The sequence below is a fragment of the Phytophthora cinnamomi genome, assembly GCF_018691715.1.
Source record: "Phytophthora cinnamomi strain GKB4 chromosome Unknown Contig38, whole genome shotgun sequence".
In the NCBI taxonomy this organism is placed as follows: domain Eukaryota; phylum Oomycota; class Peronosporomycetes; order Peronosporales; family Peronosporaceae; genus Phytophthora; species Phytophthora cinnamomi.
The window spans coordinates 540,977-557,670 of NW_027150971.1; the positions used below are offsets into that span (position 1 = coordinate 540,977).

At 53.9% G+C, this 16,694-nt stretch overlaps 2 protein-coding genes across 2 annotated transcripts; both read left to right on the forward strand.

Annotated features, from left to right (window-relative positions):
• Nucleotides 1–299: 299 nt before the first annotated feature.
• IUM83_03196 (TKL protein kinase) lies at nucleotides 300–15,473 on the forward strand (the record flags this gene model as incomplete). The annotated part of the gene is made up of 2 exons (XM_067927182.1): nucleotides 300–435; nucleotides 15,163–15,473. The coding sequence occupies 2 exons, from the start codon at nucleotides 300–302 to the stop codon at nucleotides 15,471–15,473; spliced, it is 447 nt and encodes a 148-aa protein (XP_067791794.1).
• Nucleotides 15,474–16,059: 586 nt separating this feature from the next.
• Nucleotides 16,060–16,495, forward strand: IUM83_03197 (TKL protein kinase; the record flags this gene model as incomplete). Its single annotated transcript, XM_067927183.1, has 2 exons — nucleotides 16,060–16,247; nucleotides 16,354–16,495. 2 exons carry the CDS (start codon nucleotides 16,060–16,062, stop codon nucleotides 16,493–16,495), a joined length of 330 nt encoding a protein of 109 aa, XP_067791688.1.
• Between the last annotated feature and the right edge of the window lie 199 nt (nucleotides 16,496–16,694).

The following is a 16,694-nucleotide window of genomic DNA, read 5'->3' on the forward strand; positions in this document are numbered from 1 at the left end:
TGCCTGTGGCTATCCGACCCATTTCGGGACCGGGTTCTGATACCCCTCATTACACTATGGGGCATTTTTCGGCACTTGGGGCCTCCAGCCCACCAACTATCCTACACCGGGGTGCGGGTTGGCAGGGCGGACCACACCACGGAGTGGCTGCTCGTCCAAGACATTGCCTATCTCCGGCCTCCGTGGAAAGTCCCGCACTCAGCGGGGATCGATCCCGGTACCTCCCGGTCTCCGCGTCAGGGTTTGACCACTGGCCCACGGGGATCGGTGTGACCAAGCTCTTAGACCAGGCGGTCAAGATGCAGGTGGGCTCGAATGAGGCCAGCACCGAGTGGTTCCGCAAGATCTCGGACGCTCTGCAGGCCGCGCGCGACGAGGCCCTGGCGGGCACTTCTCACCTGCGGACCTGGAGGCTCGGCCAAGAACTAGCACAAGGTGAGTGTGGGTTGCGCTACCGAGACATCGTCCACATGTAGCTAACACGAACTTGACTCTTACATGAAAGACACGCTCGAGTAGTTACGTTCCACAAGGATGACCGAATACCAACCTGTCTTTCACGAAAACCAACCTGTCTTTCACGCAGGACCAGTCTGAAGAACGCCGGCGTGGTCCTCTCCAAAGCTGCTGGTCGAGCTGCTGTCCGCTCTTTCCTTGGCGGGCGAGGAGTTCGCACAGCACATGCAAGTGGACGAGGTCGCGGGCAAGCGGTGGGTGTAGAGCGACGAGTGGATAACTTACAGCATTCCAGACGCTCCTCGTAATGAGTGTCCCTTCAGTTCTACGGTTAATTTGCCAAGGAGGGGATAGGTACAATCTTTGTAGGTACCACGGTCGAAACTTTCATTCACTTATCTGACAAATTCGTAGGGCAATAATCCTATGATGAAGGAAAGGAATTTTATTGGCCAAAATTAACCTAGACATTGCCGTTTGTGCTCTGGTGTGGATGTTGAAGAAGTCCAAACTTGCTGTTGCCGCGCCTCCCTCACAAGCAGAAGCATAGTAGTGCCTGACAGCTCTGCTACGCGTCTTTTTCTCTTCGAAGGTGCCAGTTGCGGATAGTCCATTCCTACACGAAAAACTTCCGCTGCCTGCTGCTCAGACATACTCGATGGAATAGCCAATCCAGCCGACACAGCGGCTGCTTGAATGTGCCGTAACATGACAGTCCAGTCAGAGAAAGTTTTGTTCAATGCTTTGCTAGGCAGATCATGTGCTCGAATAGTTTTAAAAGGAGGATATTCTTTGTGGGAATTGCCAAACCACCACAGTTTCCATGCACTAATGAATCAGGATTAGAAAACTAAAAAACCTGCGTAAGTATATGAAATTTCCCGTCATAGTAGTGCACTGTTCGGCGGGTGTTTGTGTCCCCATCACTAGAGGCTGCTATCGCTGGAGGATGCGCAATCCCTGCGCGAGCAAGTAGTTTATCAATGGTCGATTCGAGCTGCTCCTTGGTAATATTTCCAGCTACAACTCCCTTTTCCCAATTAGGTTGCTGATTCTTCCAAAACCACTGGCGGCAACTTGCCAATAGAGTTTTGCATTGCACGTAGCTGCTTGTACAGTTCTACATGTGGCGGAATTCCCGTTGGATTCATCCACGAAGACGTGCCCACCACTAGTTTAGATCGTAGTTGACTCAATTCATCATCATGTCGAAACAAGTACGTTGAAAGCAGTGGGTGGGTAGTTGGCAATGTCTCTCCGAGGTACTTAGCATGGTAGACGAGAGATGCTACACGCAATTTCAGGATATCTTGAAGAGTGCTAGTGGTATGAAGTGCGGGGAACATTTCAGCTAAGCAGTTACGCAGACTAGAATCTTGATTGTCTTCAAAATGGGGAGGCATTGAAAAGTCCTCACGATTAAGCGGGAGCCCAGCAACAACACGCCCAAGGTACTGATCTCCCGCTGATTCGTATCGAATATACCGGTCTTGCACACCACCCAACGACCAGCCAACTCGTAGACAAACACTAGCAATAGAGGGTCCACCGGTCGTCCCGCTGCAGGCAAATATTGTGACACCTTTTCGAATAGAGTGTGTTCCATAGTGATTGATGCCTGAGCGCTCTGTAACGGGCTTTCATAAAATTGTTCCAAAACGCGACTTCTGTTGGGACCCAGGAAAAAGTGGTCCAGGCTGCTGTGTAGGGCGACAAGCTAAGTATATTGCCAGGGCTGTAATCCAGCAGGTTGCAGGGTTGAACGGGTTCGCAAATACGTGCCGTGGGTCTTTAGGCCCGCTTCCTTCTTGATTTGTCTTGGACTTATGCATGATGCAACCTACACTATCATCATGCGCACTTCAGTTGTAGTGGGTCTAACTTGACTCACTACTTTAGCTTACACGTTGCGCAACGTGTATGAGGAAGCGTAAGTACTTAGTAATTACTTAGGTTAATTATATTTGAATACACAAATATAAGTTAACTTAGACAAGACTCCAAGTAGCTAGTTTAAGGTAAAATGAGAACTGTATTGTTTGTAAATTGATCTTCCTCTAAAATCTGCTAAAAACTGTTTATCATCTATGAAAGGGTTGGCAGCGGCTGGCTGTCAGAGCCCCGCTAATATGCATGTCTCTGATTGGTAGAAAGATGCTGCTTTCTACCAATAGGATCTTTGGGTAGGTGTGGACCACTTACTGTGGTGGTCCACTTCAATGTATCCATCGGTGTGTCTTGCACCAATGTGAGGAAGTATCCAAAACGTTTAACAGATAACCTATCTGTTAAATTCACAAGTGGCTTGCAGCCACTTGTACGTGTAACCCCGTTACACCATCCCCCCCTTAAGGTTAGACGCGCGGGGTCCCCGCACGTCAATCTATTGGAATTGACCATTCGTCAATTCTCCGCGTTTGGAGAAGAAATCCGCGCTCATTCAACGATGAACGCGCCTCAGAAGAAGTCCGCAAAGTCGATGGGGAGTCATCTCTCCATCGACGACTACTTCGAACGCCAGAAGGCGAAGTACGGCGACGTCGTCGATTTCGACGACGACGATGAAGACATGGAGGGCGAGGAGGACTCGCCCTCCAAGCGCAAAGACTCTGTGTCGAGCGAATCGCTCGACCCTCACGCCAAGAACGTTCGCCCGCGTGAAGGGGACGAATCGGACGCTTCGAGTTCGAAGCGTTCGCGTACTGAGAGCGATACCCCACTCGCTTCCGCGGGGGCTCTCAGTACTCCGCGCGCTGCTGCTGCAGCGCGTGATGTCAAAGCTCAAGGCTCTCCGCGCGCTGCGCCTGCAACGCGCGATCCATGGATGCCGTCCGCGTCCGAGATCGCGGACCGGTTTGGGAACTCGGTACCTCCGAATGAGGTGCCGCTGTACGTATGCAGCGCCATCAAAGATGACGCTGTGGCTGTCGAGCTGCACTTTGATGCTGAAACGCATCGAAGGCGCGATTATTACATCGGACTCTTCCATGAGCTCCGATGGTTTCAAAGCAAGAAAACATCTTCTCGCAGCAAAGTGCCCGAATGGCAGGCACTTTGTCAAAGCTGGAACGCCATTGTTGAAAACTTCAACAAGAGGCCGAGTGCTTACCGTGATCGGATTAAGCAAGCGCGTGATCGCTTCGAGATGTACTCGAAGCGTGGAAAGTTGGAGCAACTCCACGTTGCTGCGGAGGAGGCGAATGCGCCGTGCGCTGTGCCCGAGGGCTTTCAGTGCACGAAGTGCTTCCCAGGCGCGGTCCGCTTGAGCGACCGCGACCTGAACGGGTACACGTCGTTCCGTGTGCCCGAGAGTCTCAAAGAGCTCCGTGCTAAGTTCTTAGCACGTCAGGGTTCTGGCGGTAGCGATGACCGCAGCGCTCGTGCTACTTCCGCTGTGCCAGCGCGTACTGCTCCTCGTACGCCCTCACCATTTCTGGAACGTCCTCCAGCAAGACGTTCCGCGGCTCCCATGTATCTTGATGGGGAGGAAATCCTCTCCAACGAATACGAAAACGAACCCTCAAGGGTTCGTTTTCGGGATACTATGGTCAACAATCCGCTCAACAATCCAGTGGGTTGAGCCGCGGGCGTCACGGATCGGCGGTGGCGGGGGTGGGGACACGCCCCGGATATGATCAGCCCCGGGCGGATCAGTATGCGCCTCTCCACGACCGGGTGACCGTCGTGGAGCGTCTGCAGGGCGCTGAGTTCGCCGCTCTGAAACTGGAGCTGGCGAACCAGAAGGCCCAAGTCGCGGCGGTCTCGCAGACCTCCTCGAATATCCCGGTCGAGCTGGGGTCCCAGATGAAGGGGTTGCTCCAGCGCGTCCGCGCGCTGGAGGAGAGGCTGCTCGTCGCCGAGGCTTCGGGTCAGCCGAGCTAGATGGCTCGTGCTGCAGGTATGGCTTCAGCCGTCCGACGTAAAAGGTCGGATGGAGGCGCATGCTAGACGGTATGTCTAGCGTGTATGCGTTGCCGTGCCGTACCAACACAGTGAACGGCCCGATGAAGCGCGGAGCAAGCTTGCTTGCTTCGAAATCCGAAACTGCATGTCTAGGCAGGTTTTGTGTAGCTAGCAAAACTAATGAACCAACTTTAAATTCATTTGTGTTGCCTCTGCCCGCATTGTCTGCGTTCAGCTTCTGTTGATCAACAGAAGCTGCTATAGTGTCTTGGACAAACCGAATCACGGCTTGTCTTTTGGTGATGAAACTGATTGCATCCGAGCTGAAGTCATTCAGCTCGCTCTCCGCTAGAGGCCCGGCCTCTGCGTGGTTCTTTGCGGTGTCTGCGCCCTGCGCAGACCCGTGGTCGTTGGCCATGTTGTTGGGGGAGTCTGCGCCCTGCGCAGACTCATGTGGTTTGTCCATTGTTGCAGCTGACACTGTGCAAGTGTCAGCGGTTTTCTGCGGCTGCTGTATTGCAGTCGTAGATCCTCCCCCACTTAAAGTGGGAGCCATCACTCCGAGTAAACTCGGTAGACGTGGATGCCGCATGGCATTCACGTAGAACGGTGTATGCCCGGTCGAGGCATGCACTGAGTTATTGATGGCAAACTCCGCCATCGATAAGCACTCGCTCCAGTATTGGAACGAGTGAGCGTAGCTCTTCAACATATCGACGAGCACGCGATTCACGCGCTCGGTTTGACCGTCCGTCTGCGGATGATCCGCAGTCGACATGGAAAGCTGGCTCCCAAGAAGTGTAAACACTTCTTGCCACAGGTGCGCTGTGAAGCGCGGGTCTCTGTCCGACACGATGTCGGACGGCATGCCATGGTGTTTGAACACCATGTCGACGAGCAGACGGGCCGTCTGCTTCGCGGTTACCTCTGCTGGCACCGCAGCAAGATGTACCATCTTGCTGAAACGGTCTACAAAGACCACAACACCGGTGTTCCCTCCGCTATCCGCTATCCGGCGGAGTCGGTAGTGATTGCAGTGGAGCCTGCGCGAATGGCGCAGGCTTTACGCGTTAGCATACCTCGCAAGCACGGATGTACTTACGCACCCACTATACTGGTGGTGCCAGTAGAAGTCGCGCGTGAGAAGGACGTAAGTCTTCTCACGTCCGAGATGTCCCGCAGTCGGGGCATCGTGATACTCGTACATGATCCTGAGTCGCAGGTCATGGTCATTTGGCACGACAACGCGATCCGCGTTGTCGTCGACTGCGTTGTAAAGTAGCAGTCCGTCGTGCACACGAAAGCGGTGTGCACGCGCTCGAAGGTGCTTGGGCAGCTTCTGACGGGACTTGTCAGAAGACGCTGTGCCATAGGCCAGCAAGAGTTTCGCGTCCGCGTCGTGCGCGTACGCGGCCTTCACATCATCCAACAGAGATGATGTGGGTTTGCTCGATCGCATGGCGTCAATGGCATTGACGTCAACAGCTTCTGCATAGTCCGGTCGACGTGATAACGCGTCGGCCACCACGTTCAATCTTCCGGGTTTGTATTCGACCCGGAAGTTATACTCCGCAAAGAATGAGAGCCATCTCGCCATTCTTTGTGAAATGTGGCGACTTCACTGCGGTGCGCAGTGAAGCATGGTCGGTGTAGACCACAAATGGTCTACTCCCAAGCAAGTACAGTCGGAACTTTGCGAGTGCATACTTCATGGCAAGGAGTTCCTTGTCATGCACCGGATAGTTGCACTCAGCTGGCTTCAGCTGACGCGATTGATAGACGACACGATCACGGCCCTCGTGATCGTGCTGCATAACGCGCATCCGATCGCGAAATCGGATGCGTCACACACTACGTGAAATGGGCGATCTTGGTCAGCCACTGCCAAGATCGGCGCCTCAGTCAAGCCCCGCTTGACTGCATCGAATGCCTTTTGGCAATCGGGTGTCCAATTCCACACAGCTTCTTTCTTAAGAAGCTGTGACAGCGGGCGGATCTTGCCCGCATAGTCCTCCACGTACTTGCACAAGTACGTGGCTGCCAAGGAACTGCCTCAGTTCCTTGACACTTGAAGGCGTTGGCCATTCATTAATCACTCTGACCTTTTCCGGATCAGGGCGAACACCATTCTTTCCTACGAGACACCCGAGGACGGGTATCTCGCTCGCCCCGAAGATACACTTCTTCAGGTTCGCGTAGAGCTTATGCTTTCGCATAAGCTCAAGTAGCCGGAGATGCACCCTGTGCATCTCTACGTCGAGTCTTCCCGTCCACAGCCCGGCTGTGGATGAATACATCATCGAAGTAGCTCGGTGCGAAGTCGCGCACCGAGCGCAACAAGTGCGTCACGCACCTGTTGAAAGTCGCAGGGGCATTCTTAAGCCCCTGTGGCATTACTAGCCATTCCCAGAGCATGCCGCTTGGCGTGCTCACTGCCGTGAGAGGGATATCGCTCTCACGCATTAGGATTTGATAAAATCCATCTCGCAAGTCGAGAGCACTGTAAACGGTGCTCCCGGCCATCGAATCGATGATAACATCTTTTCGCGGTATCGGCGTCTGCGCCGGTACCGTCGCATCGTTCAGCTTGTTGTAGGCATGAACGATGCGCCATCCGCCCTGTGGCTTCTTGACACAGAACGTCGGAGCACTGTGAAGGGACTTTGATTCCTGCACTTGTCCTGCTTTGCGACGACTTTCAAAGAAGTCGTCGATCGCTTTACTTGCTCTCGCGGCAGTGGCCACTGCCGCGTGACACAGTTCTTCGTGCCCGGCACGAGATCAATCTCGTGCTGAATGCCCTTATCCTGCGGAAGCTCCGCAGGAATGTCTTCCGGGAGTACGTCTTTGTACTCCCTCGACAATTCGTAATAGGGACTCGACTTCAGCGAGTCCCAACCTTGTTCCTCGAAGCGCTCTCGCTTCGTCTTCGCACTGAGAGTGTCTTCACTCTCAGTGGTACTTCCCATGAAGAGCTGCCTCAGCTCTTCGCTCTCACTCGCCGTTCTTTCGCTGTCCGAAGAACGCAGACTTGTTCGATGCGTCCATCGTGCAAGTCGCGTGAAGCGCTTCCAGCTCATGGCTGGAAGCGAAGTCAACTCCGACGCCGTCGTCGGAGGACTAGCGAGTTCTATGTCACGATACTGGAATCCAGTATCGGTGCGCGTCAAGACGCTTAGCGTCTTGACATTCGGCGTCACCGCCGCAGTCTGCCCAGCAGACTGCTCTTGTTGCGTTTCGGTCCCGGACCGAGACTTGCGCAGCATTTTCCGCTTGCGCCGTCTTCTTGTTGTGCGGAGCCCGGCTCCGCACAGTTGTTCTTCTTGTCCAGGCCCGGCCGTGGACAGTTGTTCGCCGGCGGACCCTGTCCGCGGGCGCGCGGTATCAAGCCCGGCTTGACCGCATTTTCCTTCGTGCAGCCCGGCTGCACGGTAATGTGTCCCTTCGCCGGCAGACCCTGTCTGCGGGCGCGCGATATCAAGTCCGGCTTGATCGCATGGCGCTTCGTCGTGCAGCCCGGCTGCACGACAGCATGCAAATTGCGTCAGTGCGGTACGTTTGCAACCGTCCGCACTGTTTGCAGCGTCAACCCCGGAGTTGACACGCCTTCGTCACCTCGACGCCATTCATTGGCGGAGCCCCTCATGACCGAGGATGCGTCGGCTCCCGGAGCCGACGCGTCGTTGTCGACCTGACCGCTTCGGGTCAGGGACTGTCCCTTACACGCTTGAACGTGGGTGTTGGTTCCCGGAACCAGCACATCTTTTTCTTCCGACGTCGGCAGCATTGCCGACGTGGGTCTCACTTGTGCGCGCCCTCGCGCACTCCTTGGGCACTCCGGGACAGCGGCATAAAACGCTGTCTCGACTGGAGAGCCGCGCGCACCTGCTGGTGCGTGCGCTGCGGTAACAGGGCCATCGCTCTCTGTTCCGCTGTCGCGGCCGAAGCGCACGAGTGTGCCCTTCTTCCAGTCTATCACCGGATCATGCCGTGCAAGCCACGGCATGCCCATTACCACGTCGAACTTATCGTCCAGGTCCAGGACGATAAAGCGTTCGACAAACATTCGTTGTTTGTACGAGAAGCGCACGTTCACGACGCGCTTCTCGGTCTTCACGATGGCACCTGTTTCCAGTCGTACCTCCAGAAGACTTCGAGGTACATTTACCTCCTCGAAGTCAAGTCTCGTCAGGCTTCGTAGTCGAGCAAAGTTGTTCGACGCGCCTGAATCTACCAATGCTCGGAAGAGGGTCGCTCGCTCTCTTCGAGTAAACCTTCAAGATGACCAGGTTCGGCCTGTCATCTTGTTTCTTGCAGTGAGCTGGTCTCACTGGGGCTGCAGTCCTCAGTGTCGCGTGCCCGATGTCGGCACGCGCGACTGCATTACCAGTAGGGCGCCCCGCGCCTACTGGATGTCCGCGTTTTTGTTGGTCCGCGGCGATGCCTAGCATCGCCACGACGGCCACCTCCAGGGGCATGGGAGCTGTGCACTCCCGTGCAAAGTGACCGATCCTTCCGCAACGGAAGCATCGCACGTTACCTCCCTGCTGCTGGTAACCAGCAGTTGTTGCATTCGAGAGGTCCATTGGTTCTGGACCTCCCGGCCTCGCTACCGGGCGCGGTTGCGGCCTCGGCACGTTCACATGCAGTTTAGCCTGCCGCAGGCTAAACTCTTCTTGCATGGCAAGAGTAATTGCAGCTTCGAGAGTACTCGGGTACTCTCGGAAGAGATAGGTATTCACAGGCCCATCTCTAAGCCCTTCATGAACGTGACGACCTTGGTCGCCTCGTCAATCGGGTTAGTCACGATATTTGATACCAAATATCGTGTGCGCTGCGCGTAAGCATGGACGTCATGCTTACCCTGCTGAAGGTCGAGGAACTCCGCCCTCGACCGGAACTCGTTTTGCGGGGGCTCAAACGCTTGTTTGAGCTCCTCTTTTCGTACGTGCTGAAGCACGTAGGATCGGAGAGTCGGCGTCCATACGCCCAACACCTTGCGCGTCCGCCAAGGCAGGACATGACGAACGCGACCTTCGACAGCGGGTCGACGATGCGTCGAGCCGCTATGGCTGTGTCGAGTTCGACAAGCCATCGGAGGAGAGGCTCGCCCTCTCTTCCCACGTAATTGCTTACGCTCAACTTTAATGGTTGAGCACGCGGTGTCGTCCCTGACGACGCCGTCACTGAGGAAGCAGCGTCACGCTGCTCCTTCATGATGAACCCCAGAGCAACACCATGTTGCTCCGTCGGCGATAGCGTACGCAGCATTGTAGCTATCGCCGCTTCTCCAATGACTGTTGACAGTCGTTGGAGGGCCTCCCACTCTGGGTCAGACAGGTGGGGGCAGTCAGCGCGTGCAACATGCGTTGCAGGCGTGTTGGAGCTTCCATGGGCACCTCCGTGCTCATGTGGTTCTCGGCTCCGCGTTCGTACACCGCGTACGAACGTCAAGCAGTCGGTCGTTGGACGGACTACAAAGTGCTACCAGGTGTAGTGGGTCTAACTTGACTCACTACTTTAGCTTACACGTTGCGCAACGTGTATGAGGAAGCGTAAGTACTTAGTAATTACTTAGGTTAATTATATTTGAATACACAAATATAAGTTAACTTAGACAAGATTCCAAGTAGCTAGTTTAAGGTAAAATGAGAACTGTATTGTTTGTAAATTGATCTTCCTCTAAAATCTGCTAAAAACTGTTTATCATCTATAAAAGGGTTGGCAGCGGCTGGCTGTCAGAGCCCCGCTAATATGCATGTCTCTGATTGGTAGAAAGATGCTGCTTTCTACCAATAGGATCTTTGGGTAGGTGTGGACCACTTACTGTGGTGGTCCACTTCAATGTATCCATCGGTGTGTCTTGCACCAATGTGAGGAAGTATCCAAAACGTTTAACAGATAACCTATCTGTTAAATTCACAAGTGGCTTGCAGCCACTTGTACGTGTAACCCCGTTACATCAGTGCTCGGTGCAAATGGTCTGTACCGATTCAAAACGGCACATGAGATTCCATTGCGTAGTAAGGAAAAACAAATGCGCAAATCCGGCGTCCTGACGCTTAATAGTTGCCTTGCACAACTCCTGGTAAAGTGAAAACGGTAATGGGGGATCCCGACTGATACTTTGATGCCTGTAGCCGCTTCAACCCCGAAAAAAAGGTTGACATGCTCTTCTCGTAAGAAGGAGGAAGAAGGATCTGCTTCCGACGGTAAAGATCTTTGAGAGCGCTTCGGTAGCTGTTCAGCGTGCTAACACTCACTGCCTTCCGCTTCTCCACTAGAAACTCTTCAAACTCTTGCGATGTGAAGCGGCTAAGGTCGATCTGGCCGCTTCTGTCTAAAACATGGTGTGCTTCACTGTTTTTGGTGCTGATGATCCAGCGCGATATGGTTCGCAGACTTCCTTTCTTATGCGTGCTGAGTTCTCGTTGAAATGCATGGATCGCGTACATCTTGGGCAGTAATGTCTCTACGTGCATAGGTAGCAATCGTCTCATCAACAGCTAGGACTCCGCTCTGCTCTTCCGCAGCGAGCACCAAAATGCAGTCTGTCGCAGTCTCCTTAGCTCCTGGAGCGACCGCTGGAGGGGGAATGCTGTCCACACCCGAGGTGCACTTCGTCCCTTTGCTACAGGGCCTCGGTTTGTCCGTCGTTTGAGACACATCACTGGCATCATTGAGTACGGGGGTGCAAATCGTGGGTTTCGAGCTCGGAATGGCGATGGCATTGACGTGCTTAGCAGTAGTCAAGGCGGCAGCTACACCAGACAAAGTGGCAGATCTGGCGGTGTTGGAGGAGCACGTACTGGTCGGGTGAGTGACGGGTGACCGCTTCGGCCACTGAGGCGTCTTTTGAGGCCGTTGCCGCGGTCGGGAAGGGCTTGGGAGTGCTGCCAGAGTGGGTGGTGACTGATGAGTCGATAGAGAGGCCGTTCTGCATGCCGCGAGTACCGATCCCCGTGGGCCAGTGGTCAAACCCTGACGCGGAGACCGGGAGGTACCGGGATCGATCCCCGCTGAGTGCGGGACTTTCCACGGAGGCCGGAGATAGGCAATGTCTTGGACGAGCAGCCACTCCGTGGTGTGGTCCGCCCTGCCAACCCGCACCCCGGTGTAGGATAGTTGGTGGGCTGGAGGCCCCAAGTGCCGAGAAATGCCCCATAGTGTAATGAGGGTATCAGAACCCGGTCCCGAAATGGGTCGGATAGCCACAGGCATCCCCATCAGAGCAAGCCTCAAGCCTGGTGTGTGGGTTCTGGTGGCTTAAATCTCTGCATGCTGCGAGTGCGGATCGTGCGGATCGTGCGAGAAGTTGGCTTGGCGTTTGGTGCTCGCGTTTATGCGAATCACTGTCGACTATTTCCCGTCGGATTTTTCTCCGACGAAACACATGCCACTCAAGCATCATACAGCAGCAATACAAACTTCAAGTCATTCGCCTTCTCCTCATTTATAATTTCCGCAAAAACGTAGGCCAAAAATCCTACGATCCAATACAAAGACGTAGATACTGCCTACGAAACAACGACGACCCGTTTTTGTGCTGTTTCTCGCATCATACGCCAGCACATAGAATAATCAGATCACTTTGGGATGTTCTTGTTTGCAGAGTTGTTGGCTGAGACTCAGGTCGTCGTCAATTGTTTCGTCTCATCAATGAAGTTATCTGCACAAATGGAAACGTAAAGGTGTTGCTGAATGTCCACAGTAAACAGCAGTTGGCGTCGAGTTTTCCTGAGCAGATTCAGGGCCGTTCTTAACGGAGCGGGTGTGCGGTAGGCTCGGTAGGCCCGGTAGACTGCGCACCGGCTCTGTGCAGCAGTCGGGACTACCTCGAGGGAATTTTCGATCACGGATCGGTAGGCTCCCTACGCACACCACGAGGGGTGTGTGTGCGCTGTCCGTGGTAGGCTGCCCAGATTCTGACTCCCCATCCAAATGGATCGCCCTCGAGAGTTGCTGCGCACCATTGTCTAGCCCAGCGCGAGCTCCTCTGAATAATCTTCTCTAAGGGCAAGTGCCTGCGTCGCTGCAGCGACACACACGGCAATGTCATTCATCTCTTCATCACTGGACGAACTGCTCCATTCCTCGTCGTCCGAATCGACTAGCTGAGGGAACATACATAGTATCTGCCACACTGTGGCCCACAGGGGGTTCGGGGCGTTTTGTGAATGCGACAATTTCTCGGACACAGGTACAGTCTGGTACAGCGGCCTACCGCCCTACACTCCGTCATTCTTAACGACGACGCGCAGAGTGGTACTCTCTACGCACACCGCACACCCAGCCTACCGCTCCGTTAAGAACGGCCCTCAGACAGACATTTATAGGAAGAAGGAAGCATAATCCCAGTACTATGTTGATCATATAGATCCTATTTGTCGTCAACAAGTCCGGGGTGGGTGGGTGGAATAAATGGTTTATTCTCAATTCGAAAAACCCATCCCGCAACCCTGGCGTCCAGCATCCATCACGGGGGCTCAACCACGAGCCCGCAGCTCGTGTGGACTCTTCGACTCCTCGACACTCATCACAACCGCTCCCTTAAGGGGCAGCCCCAACTCGGTTCACTTTGTCAGACTGGATGGGCCCATATACTTACAGCAATATGCAGGCTTAGAACTCGACATGGCGCCGTGAGCTTTAAGAAGTGCTGAATAGGACACGATACGACAGGAGTATCGCTGCTGGGCTCCCCATAAGCCCAGTTTTCTTGGCTCAATACTCAATTACTACAATAATCTGGGATGTAACACCAACCAAGACGTACAGAACATGTTAATATGTAGTAAGGATACCCTCGAACTGTCGTAATCCTTTCCGATTTCTGAGTTGGCGGAAAATGACGTCCAATTCCTGCGATTCGATTAAAAATAGGTTCTAATAGAGTTGAGCCTGGGCTCCTCAAATGACTCTACATTACTATATTTACGTTGCTCTCCGCAGGATAACGCCCAGTTCTTCAACGTTACTATGATCGCTGAGGGTGGTTGACCTGTTACCACCCCTCGGACGAGACTTTCAGAGGGGAGCCATAACTGCGATTTACCGTCTCCATTGACAGGTTTGGGATGTGTGGAGACGGTAAGACCCGGAAATAGTCTCCTGCGCCGCTCTGCGAGTGGGGGGAGACGGCAAACTCCTCCAAATGCCGTCTCCTGACCGTTTTATACCTGAAATTGCACGAGAAAAAGGAGACGTAAAACCTCGGGAGACGGACTCTCCAGGTTTTTGGGAATAAGTGTCTCGGGTTCGTCTCGTCCGAGGGGTGGGGTGGGAGGGGGCAATATTCACACCGCTTCGCACCACATTCTCTGGGTAGAAACAGCGAGCTGGGGTGAAACTGGTGATGTGTACGTATAGTAGTCCCCCCGTATAATCGCACCATATTCTTACATGGGATCGAGGGACGATAGTGTCGTTCATCTTGGGGTATCTCGGCTCATTCGACAACTCACCACCAAGCAAGCACACTTCACCCGCCAAGCGCACATCGTGATACACAACAAGCGAAATGAAGATCGTCCCCACCGTTTTCAACTTGGCCATCCTGTCAACTACTTCCACTTTAACCAGCGCTGGCGAGGGCAACGTGGCATTGCTGGCGTACTACGAAGACATGGACTGTGCCACAAACACGCTGTTTGTCAACATGTACGCGGGGGATTGCAACTATCCTGATAATGGCTGCGCTGCCGGCAACATGGTCGGCGTTACGACATCTTGCATCTCGGATGCTGAGGCGTACCTCGAAACTGCCTTTAACGGGGCTGCGCACGTGGTCGTCGAATACTATGACGACTCTCAGTGCAAGTTGCCCGTCTACTACGAGGCATTCAGAGTCGATCAATGCTGTCACGGCTTCCACTTCGACGGGATCGATCAATCTGTAACAGCGACAGTGGAAGAGGACGGATCGATTTCGGTGGTGCTGAAAGAAGGCGACTGCAGTTCATCACAAATCCGTGATACTCTATCTATTGCTAAGGCTGATCTCAGAAATACCTGCTTAGCGAGGGATGCGACGCCACTCGGCAACGTCACCCACGGCGCCATTTTCTATTACGTTGAAGCGTCCGTGAAGCCTTCAGCTGGCACACTACCGAGCTCTACGACTAACACACCAACACCAACATACTCCTCGTCTGCGATACCAACAAGCTCGTCGGTTGGCTCCAATTCCTCAACGGTGACAGCGTCACCTACGCCGACTCCGACCACGGTGACCACGAAAACATCTCTTGCGCCCGGAGGCTCCGCACTATCTTTGTTCAGGACGGTAGTGGTGGCGTTAGCTGCAATTTTCGTTTAGTTCAATGGAGACTAGAGCCACGAACTGAGCTTAAATTTATCACACTTCGAAATACGTTATACTCTGGACTTTAAAAGGTCGTGTTCGCGGTGCCAGTGTTTGTTTCGAGCTTTCGTATAGCATACTTTTCAAGAAGTTCATTGGGAAATGTCTGTCTAAATCATGAAAACTTCGCTGTAATCTAGCAGTGGAATCACATGTTAGAGACTCGAGGTGGTCACCATTCTGTTCTTTTTTACTCACGGAGGTACTTGAAAATTAAAGTTGGTTTAGAACTACCACTAATCGGAGTAATTGAACAACGTTTCTTTGGTAATCACGACACCTTTTTCTCTAGAAGAACCCTAAGTCAAATTGTGTACAGCTAAGGGCTCGTACCACAGTTAAGATCAGCTTTCTCCCTGGTGGTCGTTGTCACCGTACCGCGGATTGATGTCACTGCGGTGAAATACGACGCCATGGCGAACTATCTCGGTGGCGAACAGATCCCTACATCGTGTACGCGAGGCAAATCGGCGACTGCGAAGACGGCGTTTGCTACGACTTTGACGTCGGGGAACGCGCGTCGACCGACTGCTCCAAGGAAAACGACCTGCAGGTCATGGGCGACTTCTTAGGCGATGCCCCGTATATTATCCACAGCTTGTACTCGGACGACGATTGCTCCACATTTGAATACGCGGTTGGCTTCATCGCGACAAACTCCTGCCTGGGCGGCAACGTGACGGCATTGCTATTCCACCAGGGCAGCATGAACGCGGATGGATCGGCCATGGAGATACCGTATTACGTGTAAGTTGGGTCGAAGGGGTCCGTGGCGGGGGACGCCTCGTGCTCATCGACAATCGTGGCGGTAGGAGCGGCTGACAGAGACGAAGTCAGCAATCATTCTTGTGTGCTCTTGGGCAACGTCAGCGCAGTGTACGATTTCTTCACGACGGACTCGGTGAATCTTACAATAGGTACACCAGCAACGACGTCGATAGTGTCAGCTCCAGTGTCAGCTCCAGCGAAGACGGGGAAGTTCAGGAGATCCCTTCACGAACGCCAGCTCGAGTGGCTCCGTCACGACAGAAAGCAGCAGTACGAGCGACAGCACTGCTACAGTGACAGGAATTGTCGTCACCGCTGTCACCGTCGCTGCGGGAATCCTCTTTTTCTCATCAGTAGGCGAGTCACAGGAAACATACCGAAACCAGGTCAAACACGAGCAGCGCTGACCCTGACGACAGAAACGGCATCGTAATGGAAGGCCAGAGAGGGAACTGGAACGGTGAAATCATCACTGCAAAGTGAATTCCGCGAGACAAGGTCAAAGTGAAGAAGCTGATCTGCCGTCGAGCCTTCGGGGAGGTCTACCCGGGTCTTCAACCTACAGAAAAATGCTGCTCCCTTCCTCACGTACCAACCTCCAGCACGTCAACGCGTTCCACGCTGAGGCTAAGACCACTGCTACCACGGATCACCCCCACATCGTCAACTTCGTCGGTAATGCGTGGGACTCGCACTCGGACTTGTGCGTCGCGCTCGAGTTCATGGGCGCCGGGGATCTCCGAGCTCTGTTGACCAAGTACGAAGCCTTCAACCACCCAGTTGGTTTCGACAGGCAAAAGGCCATCATCGCGCTTCACGCTTTAGCGTATTTGCACTGACTGTCGCCGCCCATGATACACCAGGACCTCAAGTCGCGAAACATCCTCCTCACCAGAAAATTGGAAGCTCACGGACTTCGGCATTTCGCGTGAAATGCCAGATCAAACGATGACTGCTGGGGTCGGGACGTCGCTATGGATGGCGCCGGAGGTCATGTTCGGGTAGAGGTACGACGAAAAGGCCGACATGTTTTCTTTCGGAGTGGTGTTGTTGTCGGAGCTGGGTGTACACACGCTGCCGTACGCTCAGGTGCGGAAACGCAGTCGTGAGGAGGAAGGACGAGGCTGATGGACGCTACGCTGTTCCAGCGGATGGCGATGGGGGCAGTTTGCGCGGAGTTTTCGTCCTTCAGCCCCATCGTGAA